Source organism: Engraulis encrasicolus, chromosome 1, assembly GCF_034702125.1.
Source record: "Engraulis encrasicolus isolate BLACKSEA-1 chromosome 1, IST_EnEncr_1.0, whole genome shotgun sequence".
Lineage (NCBI taxonomy): Eukaryota > Metazoa > Chordata > Actinopteri > Clupeiformes > Engraulidae > Engraulis > Engraulis encrasicolus.
Window position 1 is genome coordinate 5,901,511 of NC_085857.1, and position 19,820 is coordinate 5,921,330.

General features: G+C 43.0%; 1 protein-coding gene across 1 annotated transcript; it reads left to right on the plus strand.

Moving 5' to 3' along the window:
- The first annotated feature begins 170 nt into the window (after positions 1–170).
- On the plus strand, positions 171–19,221 carry crtac1a (cartilage acidic protein 1a). The gene is made up of 14 exons (XM_063195884.1): positions 171–270; positions 1,033–1,226; positions 2,158–2,354; positions 3,225–3,361; positions 3,652–3,808; positions 6,598–6,732; positions 8,378–8,514; positions 11,612–11,748; positions 13,466–13,548; positions 15,075–15,175; positions 15,629–15,797; positions 17,330–17,475; positions 18,212–18,254; positions 18,364–19,221. The coding sequence occupies exons 2-14, from the start codon at positions 1,039–1,041 to the stop codon at positions 18,372–18,374; spliced, it is 1,641 nt and encodes a 546-aa protein (XP_063051954.1). The 5' UTR covers positions 171–270; positions 1,033–1,038; the 3' UTR covers positions 18,375–19,221.
- Positions 19,222–19,820: the final 599 nt, after the last annotated feature.

The following is a 19,820-nucleotide window of genomic DNA, read 5'->3' on the forward strand; positions in this document are numbered from 1 at the left end:
GTGCATAATTATCAACCCTCTTATAAAACAATGAACATGCTGTACTTCTTCACGTGTTGTATGCAAAACAAGCATGTCCACGCCTCTTTCGGCACTCTTTAGCTGCTGATTGGCTTCATGTTAAATATTCAGTGATATCTTCTCTGATTGGCTATTTCCTTACACAACCACTTGCGTAAACCCTATATTTTCTTGTGTAAGAGCAAACATTTGGTGGCTAATGTTAAGGAAATTTACCCTCAGAGAGACACATACCAAGAAGAAATTAAGGTGAGTAGAGCCAAACGATGAAAAGCAATTCTTAATCTTGGAATTTGCAGATTATTCTAGACTGGGTGCTGAGCAGTTACAGTAGCCTACGAGAGAGCTGTAGGCTACGCCTTTTGCAATTATTATACTGTTTGTGTGTGTGCCACATGATCCTAAACGTATATTCTCTGTCTATTCATTGCACATGTTAATACATGCAATGCAATTATATAGTAAGAATGCATAGGCTGAAACGGTCCAATTGCAAGGCGGGTGCAGTTGATACTTGTACATGTCTAGTAGGAGGATGCATTTACCTGGCTATTCAAAAGTGTGGGTATTTTGAAGGAAATGCATATGATGAATTTGTTCTCTTTCCAACCTGACTTGTCTTCCCTAAAACCTGCAATATTACTGTAATAGTAGTGATGTGTAGGCATATGCGTTTGTTTTGTTTGTTTGTTTGTTTGTGTTTTAATGGGAAAACACATAATGCAATAGGCATGCATACTACTGCATTGCATTCAGTGTGTAGTGTTTGGCACACTCATTGCAATCCAGGAAAAAAAACAATACTGATCCACACCACCCCAGCTATACACTATGCAGACTCCTCCGAACCACTCTTCCTCCACTCTTTATCTATTTTTTTGTACTGCTTTTTTGTACTACTTTTTCTAAATTTTCTTTTAAGTTTTCGTGACAAAAAAAGGCATCACTTGACTTCATGGGTAGGCCTACAGATGGTACATGACAATAATCATATTATCTTGCATCTTGCAGGCAACTATGGAGACCCTCTGGCTGTGCCTTCTCTGCCTGAGCGTCTCTCGGCTCTCCAGAGCGAGCTCCATGTTCTCCGTGGTCACGGACAGCGTGCTGCCTCCTGATGCGCTCCACAACCCCACGCAGCTGAACTATGGCATGGCCGTCACAGACGTGGACGGGGACGGAGACCTGGAGGTGGTGGTGGCCGGGTATACAAGTTTACAAGTTTATTTATTTAAGAAAGGGACAGCATATATTGCCAGCATTTAAACAAAAAATGCTAAATATACAAGGTTGTAGCCAATAGGCTAATTTCCGTCTTTTGTCCCTTGACAGGTTTGATGTTCCTTAAAATGTATGTGACAGGGGTTTACTGGTGTTGTTTGACTGTTTTGTTTATCTTTCAAGATTCAATATTTCTTTAATTAGATCTCAGTATTGAGGTATAAGAAGAAAGTAACATTCTTTGTGTTTTGTTTTGTCTCCTCAAAATAAATAAATAAATAAATAAATAAGCTAGATCAATGAATGAAAGGTGTGTGTGTGTGTGTGTGTGTGTGTGTGTGTGTGTGTGTGTGTGTGTGTGTGTGTGTGTGTGTGTGTGTGTGTGTGTGTGTGTGTGTGTGTGTGTGTGTGTGTGTGTGTGTGTGTGTGTGTGTGAAAAAGACAGATAGAATGAAAAGTGCCTTGGCTGTTCTCAGCATTTGCTGCTCAACTATCTAATTGCCCACCTGGTCATGTTCATGCTTTATGCTAGAATAGAATGATACAGAATTCATTACATTACATTGCACTTAGCTGACGCTTTCATTTATTCAAAGCGACTTACAACCATTATTTTTCAGGGTATTGGTTACAGTCCCTGGAGCAATGTGGGGTTAGGTGCCTTGCTCAAGGGCACTTCAGCCATGGATGGAGATGTAGGGAGAGGTCAGGGGGGATTCGAACCGGCAACCCCTAGATTGAAAGACCAACTCTCTAACCACTAGGTCACGGCTGCCCCAGAATAGAATAGAATAGAATAGAATAGAATAGAATAGAATAGAATAGTGTTATACAGTGTAATGGGATATAAAAGATGCTTACTATTTTTTATATTATTATTATTTATGTTATGTCTTTTCTCTTGGACACATGCAGGTACAACGGCCCCAATCTTGTCCTGAAGTATGATCCGGGTCAGCAGAAGCTTGTGAACATTGCCGTGGACGACCCCAGCTCCCCCTTTTACGCCCTGAGGGACACTCAGGGCAACGCCATCGGAGTGACCGCGTGTGACGTGGACGGGGATGGACGAGAGGAGATCTACTTCCTCAACACCAACAACGCCTACTCAGGTAGAGGATCTACTATACCAGTGTTTCTCAACAGGGGTGCCGGGGCAACGTGGCTGATAAATAAATTATGTAATATAATACATATTTGTTTAAATTGATAAGTTCATGCTAGTCAGTGGAATCTTTCATCTGCCATTTATGCACAATAAAGTAAATATAGGTCGCCCCAGTCAGCTGCAATTTCGAACGTAGGTCGTGTGATGTCTCCAAATGTGTTACTTTTCTTAACTTTTGTGGTGTCGGATACGATGCCATACTACGGCTTATTGGTTTGGGGTGCCTGGAAATTTTTAATGAACTGAAAGGATGCCTCGCCTAGGAAAAGGTTGAGAAACACTGTACTATACCATGCAGAATAAACATTGCACTATGTGAGATACAGATCTGCTTTTGTAAATAAACACGCTCGCTCGTACACATGGATCACACACACACACACGCCCACACGCGCACACGCCCGCACACGCCCGCACATACACACACACACGCACACACATACACACACACACACACACCCACACGGACACACGCCCGCACACACACGCACAGACAATACACTTGTGGAGATGAACTTCTTGGTAATAGCCTACATTGCAGCGGGGCTGCCATATACTTTACACACACACACACACACTCTCTCTCTCTCACACACACTCTCTCTCTCTCTCTCTCTCTCTCTCTCTCTCTCTCTCTCTCTCTCTCTCACACACACACACACACACACACACACACACACACACACACACACACAGTGCCATTATGCTGTAAGTGCAATGGAGTTAGAGTTATACATTATGCAAGGCTATGGATTGTATGAAAACATACAGTAACTCCTCATTATCCTAATGTGTGTGTCTCTCTCTACCAAAGGCCGCGCAACCTACTCTGACAAGCTCTTCAAGTTCCGTAACGGGCGATTTGAGGACCTGCTCAGCGACGAACTCAACCTGCGCAGAGGGGTGGCCAACAAGATGGCTGGGAGATCTGTGGCATGCGTGGACAGAAAGGTTAGCTAAACAATTAAGCTATTCTTTTTTTTAATTTCATTTGATTTATATTTTTAATACGTTTTTTTCATTTTGATGTCTGTTTTTTTTTTTTTAACTGGACTGATCATGGTCTAGGTCAATGTTTCATTTATTTATTTATTTTCGTCAAACTATTTGTTGTTAATATTAGTATCAGTTATAGCAGTGTAGTAGCCTACTGGACGCGATAAACATAACAAATCCTTACAAAATTGGCCCAATGGTTATTTCTTGGATGCTCATGTGTGTGCATGTGTGTGTGATTGTAGGGCACGGGGCGCTACTCTGTGTATGTTGCTAACTACGCTAGCGGTAACGTGGGCCCCCATGCACTGATTGAGATGGACGAGGCGGCCAGTGACCTCAGCAGAGGCATCATCGCTCTCACAGACTCAGGAGCTCAGGCAGGCATCAACAAATACACTGGTAAGACTTGGGGACATGGTAGCCTCGCGAGCCATCCTACGTACATCCGCCAAAGGATTGGCTCCACTACGGTAGTCTGGCCGTGCTTCTCTGTGGAGTGCCTGGAGCTGTAGAATTTTGATCACAACGCCCCCCCCCAGAAAAAAGCCAATAATCGAATACGCCCCCATGTGGGGGCGAAACGGGGAGGACGCTCATGACAATGACGTACACATCTGCGCCAGAGCCATTGGTCTGCGCTATGTTGTTGTTGAGTAACTGCCAGCGATTGGGTGAGAGGTGTCCAATAATTTCAAACCATAACTGAGTGCAAACTTCCTGCTTCTTACAATCGCTTCAGAGAAAACAAATGCCAGACCATAAATACAAAATGAAATGGTAGTATTATGGGATGGTCAGGACCAGGCTAGGGACATGGGCCCTATGCTAAGAAGCTACAGGAGTAGACCAGGTTAAGGTAAGAGATAAATGCGACTTTAGATAAATAATGAGGACTCCAGGCTCTTCTATTGGATGATTTACCTCTTTACTCCTGAACCAGCTTTGTAATACTCTATGCGTTTACATGAGACACTTAAGTCCGATTTAACTCACTTTAAATCTGATTAAAACTTAATTCCACTCTAAAAATATCATGTAAACACTTACCGAACAGGATTCAAGTTTATTCCGATTTAAACTTAAGTCCGATTAAAGTGGGTGGTTTATTCCTCTTTTAAATCAGATTATTATATGGTGTGACGTCATCGGTCGAATGCTCCATTCATTTCAACGGGGCTCCCCAACGTTCGCACGTCTGTTATTTTTCGATAACGGACGGGTTGGTCTGTAACAGACCGCTGTCAATGGCAACAAGACTTTTCACTGCTAAAGCGACTTTTCAACAAGACTCTAATCAGCTGCTGTGATAGACAACACCTGTTGTCCTGGCTACCTAGCTGTTGCCTAGCGGTGTTCCACAACGGCACTGTTTTGTTTTGCGCAGCAACAATCTTTTGACATGAAAAACTATAATAAACTTAACATTAAATAGGCCTAAAGAAATGTCCCCGCCATGTGTGAATCATTTAAGTATATCCATATAATAAGCGGGTTAACGTTCGGCGAGTCGGTCGCTTTGTGGAATAGCAGCACTTCAGAGAGAACAAGACCCCTCCGCTCCGCGTCGGGGTCTAAAGATTCTCTCTGTCGTGCTGCTATTCCACGGTAGCGACCTTCTCGCCGAACGTTAACCCTTACTTAAACACGTTCCTCTGTCATTTAACCTTTTATTCGGAATTACAATAAATCGTTCCACGCATGCTCGTTGACCACATGATGACGCCAAGAGACCGTGCTGGATCTCAAATGGCGCACTTGTGCACTTCGGGCACTATGTTTCAGTGCGTAACTAATACGGCATATGCACTGAAACATGAACACTAAAGTGCACAAGTGCACCATTTGAGATTCAGCCCGTGCTCTTTGCCAGTGAGAAAAACATGGCGGCACTTCCTGTTGATTTTCACATGAAAGTTTTGCTTAATTTAAAGTCCCTAAGCGACTATAAATGTTGTGGCTTCCATATATTGATGTAAAAGTGCCCCACTAAGTAATGAAGCACAACAAAGTTACTCCACATTACCATTTGACCACTCGTTTTTCTATGCTAACAGGGTAGCTAATGTAGCATTGTAAATGATCCAGGGAGAAAGGGGGAAATGTTGTGATTTCAGTCCGCCTGAGGCAACGATTTTCGTGGGGAAGATGACCTGCATCTCGGTGGCATTGGACCACGCCCCCGTGCCTTATTTGGCTCGCTCAGCACGTGCGTCCTCAGTCCAATAGAGATGGGATTTATGGCTCTTTTATGGGATCCGGATCTTAGTGGCTCGTTCGTTTCAAAGAGCCGTTCAAAAAACTGGCTCTTTTGGCTCTTTTTTAAATGATGTATTCAGTGTGTAGAATGTAATATTTTGACTCCACCTCTAGGTAATTTTGTTGAAACAACAACTGATTATTCTCCTGCTTCTAAAGACTGTTTTTGCCACTCTTTAAGGCAAACCATTGTGTTTTTTTCCCAAATTTAATTACTCACGTCGAGGTCACGTGCTAAAAATTAATGAAAAATGAACGATAATGCGGCTGAGTGGCTCCCCCAGCTGTTATCCGGTTCCCATCGTTCACTTCTGGGAGCCGTTCAAAAGAACCGGCTCGTTCATGAACGACACAACTCTACAGTCCAATCGCAATGCTTTATTTTCCCCAGACGTTTAATCGCATTTAAGTGAAAGTGCCATGTATACACATTGCAAAATAACTCTTAATCCGATCTATTTAAATCGCATTTATAAAATCGGACTTAAAAACATCATGTGCACGTAGCCATAGTCCCATGAAGAATTACCCTGCGAACACACCAGAGGAGACCTGAACTACAAAGAGTCGCTGGGCTGTGTTCATAGCAAGAGCGACACAAGCAATGGAGGCGGCAGAGCATGCCCGTTAAAAGTAGACAGCAAGCATAATACATGTATTACGCACTCAAGTGTCTATATAATATGTATGATGAGTATAATATTACATTATGGTGGAGTTTTCTTCGTCTTGAAGGAAGTAAAGGAAACTACTTTGCATATATATATTTTTTTTTTTATTATTATTGTATTGTTGATGAGTGTATTGTAATGTGTCCAATGTGGGCCCTGAGCCTGTAATAAAGTTTATATATATGGCTCAGTTAAATGAAGTAGACTATGTGCTGTCTTAAAGTATGATGTATGACTAAACGTCTTCGTTGTAACATCCAGGTGGCCGTGGTGTTGTGGTTGGGCCAATCGTTAGCGACTCCAGATCGGATGTGTTCTGTGACAACGAGAACGGCCCAAACTTCCTGTTCCGCAACAATGGGGACGGAACTTTCAGTGACATCGCCGGACAAGCAGGTGAATTCATATTGGTCATAGCATAGAGCAGGGGTGTCAAACTCAAATTGACTGAGGGCCAAAATCAAAATCTGGAACGAAGTCGCGGGCCGAACTCAACATTTATTTTTAAAAATGGACTAAAATTGTGTGTACATGCACTTCATATTCATAAACACTCTTTCCCACCATATTTGTTAGTTCAAATGTGTCTGCACATCCCGTGACACAGCAAAATTTCATGTTCAAGTCATGTTACGCTATACATTAATGGTGTATGTTGGCCAAATGTCATACACATTTGAAATGATCTCGCGGGCCGAATAAAATGGCTCCGCGGGCCAAATTTGCCCCCCGGGCCTGAGTTTGACACCCCTGGCATAGAGTATTCCAACTAGAGCAGTGTTTCCCAACCTTTCTTGTCTTGTGTACCCCCAAGCCTGTTCGTTGTGCCATGAGTACCCCCTAAGTCAAGTTTTATATCGCTTTCTCCATCCCAATGTAACTAAGCTCCATATATTTGTTAAAATTTCATTTTTCCAAGTACCCCCTGCAGTGTGCTCGCGTACCCCTAGTGGTACACGTACCCCTGGTTGGGAAACACTGAACTAGAGGGTTCATAAGCATGTTTTATGGGAATCGGTCTGTAGGGGTCGTAGTTTAGCTCTCTCCCATTGACTTTTTTACAAAAGTCTGGGGTGAAGACTCCTCCCACTTTTGCAACTTCCCGTTCACTTATCATGGTACTTTTCTAAAATTAATTAATTTGTAGCATACTTCACTACAGAAACATGCTTGATTTGGTATAAACCACAGTCACTGAAGAGATTCCCATTGTTTCAGAAATATTTTTCTTTGTAATTTACGTGGAAATTGAGTAAATGTCACCCATACATCTCTATGTATTTCTGGCGATTTCGAGCGATTTTCACCCCACTCGCCATTTTCTTCCGCCGCGACCGATTCCCGGAAGTTAACATGGTTATGAACCCTCTAGTTGGAATCCTCTATGGTCGCAGTCCTTGGAGCAATGTGGGGCAGAGGCGTGTTCAAGGCAGTGACATAGTTTAAGCAGAGACGTTCTATTGGGACCAAGAGAGTTGGGTCAACCATGCCGTTTGAGAACGTTAGTTAGTTGTTATGGTCTTGGTCAGACCAAGTCTAGAAGAGATTTCAAAGTCGATGATAATCAGGCTATCAGCAAGCATGTTCCCAGTCTAATGCTGAAATAGTAACAGGGCAACTGTGCCTTTCCTGGGTTGTTGTGAAGTACATGCTAGTTGCAGGATACGTGTGTGTGCACACTTTTTTGTGCACTAACACGTCGCCATGTGAATTTAATGTATTGCACAAGAGACAATGTACACAGACGTGAATGTGCAATATTGACAAAACCAAAAAGGGATATCTTCCAAAGTGCTCCGGTCACCCTGAACTAAGCATGCACAAAGTACTTGTATGAGCACTTTAAGGCACACAGCAAGCATGTCATGTGAAATAGTAATAGTGCAAGTGTGTGCCTTTCCTGGGATGCATTTCTCGAAAATGTTGTTGCTAGCCAGTTAGCAACTTGAATTCAATGGGAAATTGCATTGCAAACAACAAAGTAGCTAACGTACTTAGCAACTATAGCTTCGAGAAATTCACCCCTGGTTTGTTGTGACAGGCGTGGAGGACAGCCACCAGCACGGCAGAGGGGTGGCCCTGGCTGACTTCAACGGAGACGGCAAGACCGACATCGTCTACGGCAACTGGAATGGCCCACACCGTCTGTACATGCAGGGCTCCAACCAGAAGTTTAGGGTGAGCTGCTGATTTATCCACATTTAACCAAAGCCTGCTTTCAATTAAGCATGAAATGTTTCTGTGTTGTGTGTTTCCTATAAGTAGGTGTAAAATGTTGTCTGCTGTCTCATTGTCTACTGTATTTATTATGTAGTCTATATTTACTGTTGTCTGTGCGTGCCGTGCCGTGCCGTGAAGGTTTTTAGATGCGTCCCAGCATCTCTATAAAGGCTGATGCATAGTCACGCGGTGCCGATTGCGGGGTAAAGCATAGACGTACTGTCAGCGGGGGGTATTGCCTCATAGTCGACCTACATGCGAATGCGTGCGAAAGGGCGTGGTGGTTTTTTTTCCCGCCGAAAATTCAAGAGTGGGGCAAGGGGGGAGGGAGGAGGAGATTTTAATGACGTCAATTCACCTCCGTGACAACAGGGGGCGAACTAACTCATTCAGTTGAGCCCAGTCCCTAGAATGAATCACAAAGCTAATCAGCTGGCTATGTAAAACGTAATATTCCACTAGTAGCCTACTTCTAAAAGTTGGGGCATAATTAGATGGTACAACATCAGTTTATTTTAGTATTACATGAGATTAAATGCAAGACAAACGCCGTTTTAAAAGACAATAGACAGCATGAATGGCCATTCACACCTGGGGCCTAGTAGTAGCTAGCCAGCTATTCTAAATCAGTCATTACAAACTCAAAGCTAGTTGACTAGCCACCTGAAACGTAATTCTACCACTAACAAAGAGGCTTCTTGCTATTAATTTAAAAAGTTGTGGCGTAATTAGACATGAATGATAGCATACAAGATTCTCTCTTTATTCATGTTTTACAGTTCAGGTGGTTAAAATGCCAAACAAAAGCCGTTTTAAATACAATACATCTAATGGCCATATTAAACAGCTAGCTTAGCAAACTGTCAGCCAAACCCATTCAAACTCTACAGGACATTAGCGAACCCTGTTTTAGAAGCTAGCTAGCCACACTACTTGTACTATATACTGTATCAACAAAGAGGCTTCTTGCTATTAATTTAAAAAGTTGTGGCGTAATTAGACATGGATGATAGCATACAAGAGTCTCTCTTTATTCATGTTTTACAGTTGAGGTGGTTAAATGAAACAAAAGCCATTTTTAAATACAATAGATAGCCTGTAATTAACAGCTAGCTTAGCAACTGTCAGCCAAACCCATTCAAACTCTACAGGACATTAGCGAACCCTTTTTTAATGAGCTAGCTGCCACACTACAAAAGAACAAAGAGGCTTCTTTGCTACTACCACACTACAAACATATCATTTCCATGATGGCCTTTTATGGATATTTCTAATTGATTTTTTGGAAGTTGTACTACTGAAATAAAAAACAGTTTCTCTTCTCCCTGTCAAGTAAACTCCAGTGATTTCCTGCCAAGTCATCTGCATCGTGTTTTTCGTTTTCCTTCAAACCTCCGCGGTAGGGTAGAAGAATAGAACACAACTGACCTATCAGGGCTGAGTTCCCCCCCGGACTGCCGTAAGCGCATTGACCAATCACCGTCTTCAAGCATAGCTCAGCTCACGGACATTTCAGCCTGGGAGAAACATGCGTGTACTGCAGCCAGGGGTCGTTTTGTCGCTGCACAGGGGGGCGCTGTGGCTCATTCTCTGTGCAGAACCCCCGCGAACGCGCGACTCTAAACCCCCCTTAAGAGGGTCTGTCTGTCCGTCCGTCCGTCCGTCCGTCCGTCTGAAACGCATTCCTTCAATTGTGTCTGAAACGCATTCTTTCAATTGTTCCTTCATGTGGCCACAAGGCGGCAGACTTGCCATTTTGGACCGGAGCGAATGCGTGCAAGCATAGCCTTTCTAACCGGATGCTAACGTTGGCGAAAAGTAGCCTAGCCACAGGCTAACTGACAAACGTGAGGCCAACAACTCAGCCGATCGTGATGTACGCCACAAATAGACCAATCGACCTCATATTTAGACACTACAATGTTGATTTCTGCCTTCGATTTTCATCAGTTAAGAAATCTAGCGTCGGATTAACACATTCTTAAGGTAGTAAAGCGGGTCGCCGCCATGTTTGTTTTCCAGAATCACCACTAGTAGAGAGCTCGCGCGCGGCATTCTGGGTAATTGAGTTTCAATGCTTTGTGCCTTGACGGTGAAGCTGGTATTGAAAAAAAAGTCCATAAGCGCATGATTCACCCAAACGGTTTTATTTATTTATTATTTTGTCGATGTTTAGATTCTTTCCCACATGCACATACTGCTGAAATGGCGTGATACTAAAGGTTGTTAGGCCTAATAAATGTCTGGTAATTTGTAATGTTCACTTCATCTAGGCTATGTGAAATTTCAAATCATAGCCTATGGTTCTTTTCCAAATCCAAGAATGATGATAAGCTTATACCTAAACTGCAAAAAATAAAGCCATGTCTCGCCATTTTGCTGCCTTGCTGCCTGCCACAATATTTGGAGTGTCCATGATGACCAATAAACAAAAAGTACATCCTCGGGGGGCGTTGACAGGCTAGGAGGAGGCCAGGGGGGGCGTTTGGGGGGGGGGGGATGGCATAGTTGGAACTGGCATAGAGGGACGCATCTGTTGTCCGCCTGTCGGCCTTGTTTGTTTATTTGTTAGGGACAGATACTTATGAGATTCATGGGCAGTCATGGGTGAGCGGTTAGGGCGTCAGACTTGCATCCCAGAGGTTGCCGGTTCGACTCCCGACCCGCCAGGTTGGTGGGGGGAGTAATCAACCAGTGCTCTCCCCCATCCTCCTCCATGACTGAGGTACCCTGAGTATGTTACCGTCCCACCGCACCGTTTCCCATGGGGCGCCACTGAGGGCTGCCCCCTTGCACGGGTGAGGCATAAATGCAATTTCGTTGTGTGCAGTGTGCAGTGTTCACTTGTGTGCTGTGGAGTGCTGTGTCACAATGACTATGGGAGTTGGAGTTTCCCAATGGGCTTTCACTTTCACTTTCACTTCACTTTCACTTATACATAGCATGTGGGTTGAATAACGGCAAACAGCAAGCATCATAGTATTTATAGCAAAAAGCTAGTTTCCAATGCTCATCCCTAGAAGGGCTTTTAAATATACATATTTTCTCCCAACAGAACATTGCCACACAAGCCTTTTCCTCCCCCTCTCCCATTCGGACGGTCATCGCTGCCGACTTTGACAATGACAAACAGCTGGAGGTTTTCTTCAACAACATCGCCTACAGAGGACACTCCCCCAACCGCATCTTCAGGTCTCAGCCTTGCTCATGTCAAAGACATGTAACACATTTACAGTACACACACACAAGGACCAGTAATGCATGTGTCTTAATTAGGGATGGGATATCGGTATCTGTGTATCGGTATCGGGTTCAGATATCAACATATTTCAAAGATCGGATCAGATCGGATCGGAATTTCCCCAAAATATCGGAAATTTTCCTGATAGACATTGAGTCAGGTGCAATGTTAATTTGAAATCATAACACTTGCATATTAGTTTTCAGGATGGGATTGTTACTTGTTTACTTGTTACTTTTTGCTTATTAATTGGTTTCCTGTTCTTCTGACTCCCTTTTCTGACCAAATAGTCTGCTTGGGCCTACCTCAAGTTGAAACCCATGCATATGAGTGATTCTACGATTCGCCTACGCTTTTGGCATAAGCAAAATGTCAATTATCAGTATTTTTTTTCAACTAAATGACCTAGATGTTTATATAGTGTATATATTTAAGTTTCCAAACAAACAAATTACCAAGCTTAATCTTAAATCATTTGATAAATACTCTAATGAAAGCGATTTCAAACATATATAAAAATACTACAGAGTTGAAACAACATACGTTTGAAAGTGCTTATGTCCCTTAGCAATAATGTTGTCATAGATCTGTGCAACTGATATAGAAAATGTGATTGTTGAGCTTCATAAGTAGGACTTTATGATTCACTGTGATACAGACTGACACATTTTTCATTATAAATCCCTGTAACGTCTGATTTGAATTTAGTCACCCTCCTTACACAAGACTTCCTTCTCCAGAGATAATCCCTAGTGTCTGTTCATAGAATTTTTCCAACACATAAAGGATCAATAGCACAAAAACACTCTCAAAACAGTCAACCGTGTTTCTCAACTGTGTTATGGTCAACAGGGCAGGGGAACAAGTCTGCACTTTTTTAGGAGAAAAAACAGAGCAGACAAACCCATCTCCCTAGAACCCAAATTATTTTGTTTGTTTGTCTGTCAATATGGAAATTGGCAAAAACGTACTCCTCCTCAACTGTCATAGCTAATTGTAACACCATTGACGGTAACACGGCTCATGTCAAAGACTTCTAACAAATTTACAGTACACACACACACAAGGACCAGTAATGCACGCGTCTTAATAAATTAGTTAAATTAACAATTGTCCTATCGTGACAATCATAAACATACAGTGTATCCTTACTGGTATGATATTATGTGTTTGCCATCTCTATTATAACTAACACACACACACACACACACACACACACACACACACACACACACACACACGTGCGCACTCTAGGGCTGCACGATATCAGAAAAAAAACGATACTCGATAGCAGCATGCAATACCTCGATAACGATATTTAAACGATGTTAAGAAATATAGCCGATTGTTTTTCGTGTCACTAATTTGTCGGTCTGTGCAGGGGTTGTGGCTTTGGTCATGGCAGACTTGTTGCACATTTGTTGACAGCTAGTGATTGGACAGCACAGAAATGTTTTACTTGTTAGCGATAATTAAGTCATTTTCGCAATACGCATATCGCCACTCTTGATATCGCGATTTCGATACATTCTTGATATATCGTACAGCCCTAGTGCACACGCACACACACACACACACAATATGAAAAAAAAGACGTCACGTGTGCTGTGATGAGGAGGACATGAGCTTCTTACAATATCCGACATGCCCTTTCCATGTCCCCTGCAGAGTGAGCAGGAGATCGGGGTCGGACCCCAGCATTGAGGAGCTGAACGTAGGGGACGCAGCGGAACCACAGGGCAGAGGGACAGGTAAGCTGCCATACGTTCACGTAGCTATACCAAGCCGGCGACCTGGCAGCGGAACCACAGGGCAGATAGGCCAAGAGTATTAGCTCAAAAATAGACCCAACCCGGAACAAATTAGTAACAAGCTGGATTTCTCAGAATATGTTCAGAATACCTTTAGGAACAACATACTAAAAGTCCCCGGGAATCCACCTTGAGCTTACCAAGAAATTCAAGATGGCGTCCAAATTATATGATATTACAGCGTTAATGCAATAACTTCTAAATGGGTGACTGGATTGTCACAAAATTTGGTGTGCTAACACTTTGTAATTACGAAGTGATGTGATTTAATTTTAGAGCCCATCACTTTCAAGATAGAGGAACAGGTAAGCTGCCATACGTTTACATAGCTATGGGCATGGTTTACGGCAAAGAGTCTACTAGGGTTAAACCATAAGTTAAACCATAGTCACAAAACATGGTTGTCATGGTTACACTGAAAACCATGATTAACTATAATCCATGATAAATTTATGGTAAAACCATTATTGGTTTTCATAGTAGAACCATGGTTAATCTTGTAAGGGCTACTACTATGACAGCTACTGTACTAGAGCTATGGTTGGTTGATAGTACTTAGAATCACCATGAAATGTGGTAGTAAAACCATGGTTATTGCATTACAACCATGGTCGATTTTCGCAAGGGTAGAGTAATCATGACGTACCATGGTAGAACCATGTTACTACCTACAAATCACAGTGATACCATAGTAAGCCATAGTACAATTATGGTAGGTTCAGAGTCCTTAGAGTAACCATGACCTACTATGGTAGAACCATGATAATCATAGTAATATCATAATAAACCATGGTCCATTTTCGTAAGGGTACCCTGGCCTAATGGTAGAGCACTAGGATACCAAGCCGGCGACCCGGGTTCGATTTCCGGCCTGTACTGGGTCATGTGCCGATCCTTCCCCATCTCTCTCCTCACTCATTTCCTGTCCCTCTGTCACTGTCCTCTCACAAATAAAGCATAAAAGCCCACCATAAAAAAAGTTTACGTAGCTATGAATTAGTCATTCAGTAAGTTACCATCGTCAATTAGTTAGTTAGTTAGTTTAAAGTGAAGAGAAGCCCGTAGTGACACAGATGTAAGGCAGGGCAATTTTATTTTTATAGAGCGTTTCATACACATAATTGTGTAACTCTGTGTGCTTTACAAAAACGTACAGAGATAAAACACAGCAACAGATACAGATACAAGCACACAATCGTGGCAAAGACAAGAAAAGAAGGCATAAACTAAAAGAGAATAAAAACTGAAAACAAAAAAGCATACTCGAATACATTGATAAAAATGTAAAAAAAAAAAAAAAACAGAGATTCTGTGTCTGTGTCTCTTCAGTGACTTGAACACTTCTGTTGCTCTGTTGCTCTGTTCCTCGTTGTTGCACCAAATGTTAACAGAAGTGTGTGGAGTTGACTTTGAATTTGAATGTCAATATGAATGTAATGGATGCAACATTATTTGTCATTGCACAGGTGCCACAGTGACTGACTTTGATGGCGATGGCCTGCTGGACCTGTTGATTGCTCATGGCGAGAGTGCAAAGCAGCCCATATCAGTCTACAAGGTCACACAGGTACATGTGCTACATTTAAGATTCATTAGGCAATGCCATCTGTGGACTACATAGGGATGCATGATGCATTAAGGATCAATTAATTCATTCTTAGTTTGACCTTAATGATAGATAGATAGATAGATAGATAGATAGATAGATAGATAGATAGATAGATAGATAGATAGATAGATAGATAGATAGATAGATAGATAGATAGATAGATAGATAAGCTGCCCACTTTTACCCAAATCTCAATGTTTCCTAGAACAAATCCTGATTAAATCTAAGAAGTATAGATAAAACGCTAAATTTTAATTAATTTAAATTTTAATTTTTTAATCAAAACGTGATTGAACTGGGAAAACAAGACATTTGTGCTTCACCGCTGCTAAATTCTTAACAAACCTAGTCTTGTCACTCCTTGTGTCCATCTGATGTGTTCATCTCCTTCCTCCTCTTTCCTCCTCCAAGGGCTCCACCAATAACTGGCTGCGAGTGGTTCCTCGTACGCGCTACGGCGCGTTCGCCCGCGGAGCCAAGGTGGTGGTCTTCACCGGCCAGAGCGGATCCCACACGCGCATCATCGACGGGGGCTCGGGCTACCTCTGCCAGATGGAGCCGGTGGCTCACTTTGGCCTGGGTAAGTCCTCTACAATAGCGGTAGCTCACTTTGGCCTGGGTAAAGTCTGTCTACAGCAGTATTTCCCAACCTTTTTTGTCTTGTGTACCGCCAAGCCTTTTCGTTGTGCCATGAGTACCCCCTAAGTCAAGTTCTATACCGCTTTCTCTATCCCGCTGTAACTAAGCTACATGTATTACATAAAATAACATGTTTCCAAGTACCCCTATGTATGTGTTCGCGTACCGCTGGTTGGGAAACACTGGGCTACCTCTGCGAGATGGAGCCGGTGGCTCACTTTGGCCTGGGTAAAGTCTGTCTACAGTAGCGGTGGCTCACTTTGGCCTGGGTAAAGTCCGTCTACAGTAGCGGTTCTCAACGGGGGCTCTACGTCATACCTGTCAACCATCCCTAATTTTCCGGGAAACTCCCTAATTTTGACTCGTTTCCCGGATTCTTCCCGATTTGACATCTTCCCCATAAATATCCAGATTTTTCACATTGTCAAAAAGACACCGTCGGACGGTCCAGTAGGCTAATTATCCCGACCCCACGGCCCTGTCAGTAAGCCCGCACGGCCACACCCCCTCCTGAAGAGAGACTGAGAGTGTCTTCAAGGCAAGCTACCTTGCCAGTAGATGTTATGCCAGATGCCACCAAGTTCCTTGAAAATGCGAGCTGTCACCCTCGAGCTCCGTAGGCGTGTGCGCGCCAACTCGCCTCAGAAACCGTCGACTCAGTTCATAGGCTACAAAGCGGTAAACAGCCTCGGAACAGCGAATCATGCGATTAACCTTAATCACAACCTGCACCAGCACGTAGTTTTTGCACGAGCCCCAGACAACTGTAGCGACAAAATAACATGGAGAAACTGATCATTCATTGTTTTTCACGCTTTATGCTCATTTGATTTTGGCTTAAAATATGGGAATTGTCCCGAATTTTGGTAACTCAGAGTTGACACGTATACTCTACGCTAGGGAGCTGAGAAGGGTACAGGATGCTGATCTACCGAGAGACCACCAGGTCAAGAGCAATGGATACGATGGATGGTTGAAGGATAGCTGTGTATGTGTCGCTTTGGTCATAAAGCGTCTGCCAAATGCAATGTAATGTAATGCAATGTAATGTCATGTCATGTCATGTAATGTAATGTAATAGCTCTAATGGTTTGCCCTGTCTGTAGTTTTTTTTTACCAACCCAATGGTTCATGGTTCAATGACAAGATCGTTTGCAAATACTGACATGGCCAGAGCCTGAATCACTCCTAAAGTTCCAATTGCAGCCAATTCCCTCCTGGGAATCTGAGTACTCAAATTTAATTCCAGCTGTTCCAATTGCAGCTAATTCCCTCTTGGGAATCTGAGTACTCAAATGTACTTTCTGCTGTAAAACAATTTTCTGCTCAGTTTAAGAACAGTGGGGGAACACTGGGAGGGTGGGGTTGACATTCAAATCAATAGAAGCACGTTTTGTTTGTTTTGTTTTGTTTTGTTTTTGTTTTGTTCTGTTGTGTGTGTGAGCCAATCCTGCCCTCCTCATTGGTCCACAGGAGATGACAAGGTGGTGAGCCTGGAAGTCTATTGGCCAGACGGCAAGTCCATCAGCAGAGCGCTGAGGGAGGAGGAAGCAAACTCCACCGTGGAAGTCACTTACCCCAAGGAGGGAGAGGAGTCACGACTGACTGCAGATTCTCAGGTATACACGGGTCAAAGACGTCCAACATGTCCTTCAGTGCAACAGATACTTTTGCTTACTGTAAATGCCAAAAAAAAAGAGATTTTTTTTTTTTTTTGGCTTGGCTTTCATGTATTCACTTTTCAAAAAAAATGTTTTTGAAATTTCATGTTTTTCACAGTTACAGTAAGCAAAAGCATCTGTTAGCACTGAAGGACAGTGTCATGTTGGACGTCTTTGACCCACACATAGACAGAGAGAGAAAGAGAGAGAGAGAGAGAGAGAGAGAGAGAGAGAGAGAGAGAGACTGCTGGTTTGGACAGTCCCGCAACGTTGTGGTTTTTGGAAGGCAAAAAATTGTGGGCCAATCCCCAGAGGACTCCCGGCCCACTGATAAATGTCCTGCGTGCCAAATTAGGAGTGTGTGTGTGTGTGTGTGTGTGTGTGTGTGTGTGTGTGTGTGTGTGTGTGTGTGTGTGTGTGTGTGTGAAGTATGATAGCCACTGAAAAAGAGAAATTACAGGGGGGTGGGGGGACGAGAGCGAAGTATTCAGAAATGGCAGGTTAATATTAGACGAGTGCCTATTACTGTGTATTTGCGGTGACAACATGTACAACATGTGGGCGAAATTGTTGCTTCACCTTAAAATACTGCACATAATGACTTACTCCCACTGTCATTCGGCTGTCTGTATAATTCTATTGAGAGTCGCCTTTTTTTCCAAATGAACACTAATGCGTGTATTTTTACTTTTAGTGTGGGAGTGGCTTCACCTTGAACGAACAAGGACGTTGTACAGGTTTGTGTCACTTCCTCTTTTCCCAGTAGCATTAACACAACATAAATTGATGGGCCATAAACTTCCATTTTCTACATTTTCAACTTCATTCTTCTGTATTCTATTGCAGGTACAAACTGATCTCCAACAGAAGACGATGAGGATCTGATCAATGAAACTATTCCAAAGATAAACTATTCCAAGTGAAAAAAGTATTTTTCACATTGATGCTGTTACAGTTCAATTTATATTCAATTTCAACTGAAATGACTTAGAGAGAGAGAGAGAGAGAATATGTATGTGTGTGTGTTTGAGAGAGAGAGAGAGAGAGAGAGAGAGAGAGAGAGAGAGAGAGAGAGAGAGAGAGAGAGAGAGAGAGAGAGAGAGAGAGAGAGAGAGAGATGGGATAAGCAATGCTGAAACGGAATGTACTTTTGTTTTGTTTTGGATTAAGTTTGCACTAGATTTTGTTTTATGACTTTTTTGTATTAACAACTCTCTCCGCACACTGTTTACGCCTTAAAGGAATGAAGAGTCTGCTTTCTGTTGTATGTTTGAGGATTGTATGTAGTACCCTATGCGTGTTGGCCTGACCAGTCTGTCAATAAACTTCTGTTTTATTTTCCAAACAAAACCCATCCACCCCCGCGGTGATGTTTTTGACACTTTACGGCCCGCTCTCCTCTCATGTGCTGGACGCCAGATGTTTCTTCTCTGTCTGACATCTTTGTTCTTCTCACCCTTTGACCTTTGAACTTTCACCCCTACCGCTGCAACACAACACAACACTCACACCACCACCACCGCCGCCGTCAGATGTGAATGAGTGCAGGGTGAAACCCCCTGCGTGCTCTGCAGAGTCGGCCCCTTTGTGCACCAATCTCTACGGAGGCTTTGTGTGTAAGCCCAAGAAGAAGTGTGTGGCTGGGTACAGGCTAGCCAAAGGGGGCCGCGCCTGCGTGGGTGAGTCTGTCTGTCTGTCTGCCCCTGTGGTGGCATGAGGAGCAGGGCTGGAGTTGTAGGGGGAATGAGGGGGGATGCCATCCCCCCGACAATGAAAATGGTCTAAAATCATCCCCCTCAATGAAAATGGTCAAAAATCATCCCCCTCTAAAACAGGCCTCTGTTCTTCACATATTGTGTTAAAATTACACTTTTAACAACTACATTTTTATTTTTTTCCTCTGGGGAGAAACCCCCAAACCCCCGAACCCCCAATAATCACAATGAATCTCTGATCATCCCACCTGGTTTGATTTTACCACTCGACCACTGATCAGGAGCATGAGTGGCATGGCTTTTACACTGAAAAACAAAACCTTTCAAGTCGGTTAAACGTGCAAATGAAAGTCCGCCAGTTCTATTCAACATGCATGCAGCTTGAAATGTTCTACTCAAGATGAAGTGTGTTATTAGTCCACAACGCCCTGTGACAGGTTAGGTTTAGGGATGGTTTTGGTTTAGGCACAATTTAGGTAGAAAATCGCCTAATCTCGCTGTTCTTGGCAAAAGTAAAGCAGCAGAAACATTGCTTTACTGACAGGTTAGGTTTAGGGGTGGTTTTGGTTAGGGCACAGCAAAGCATAT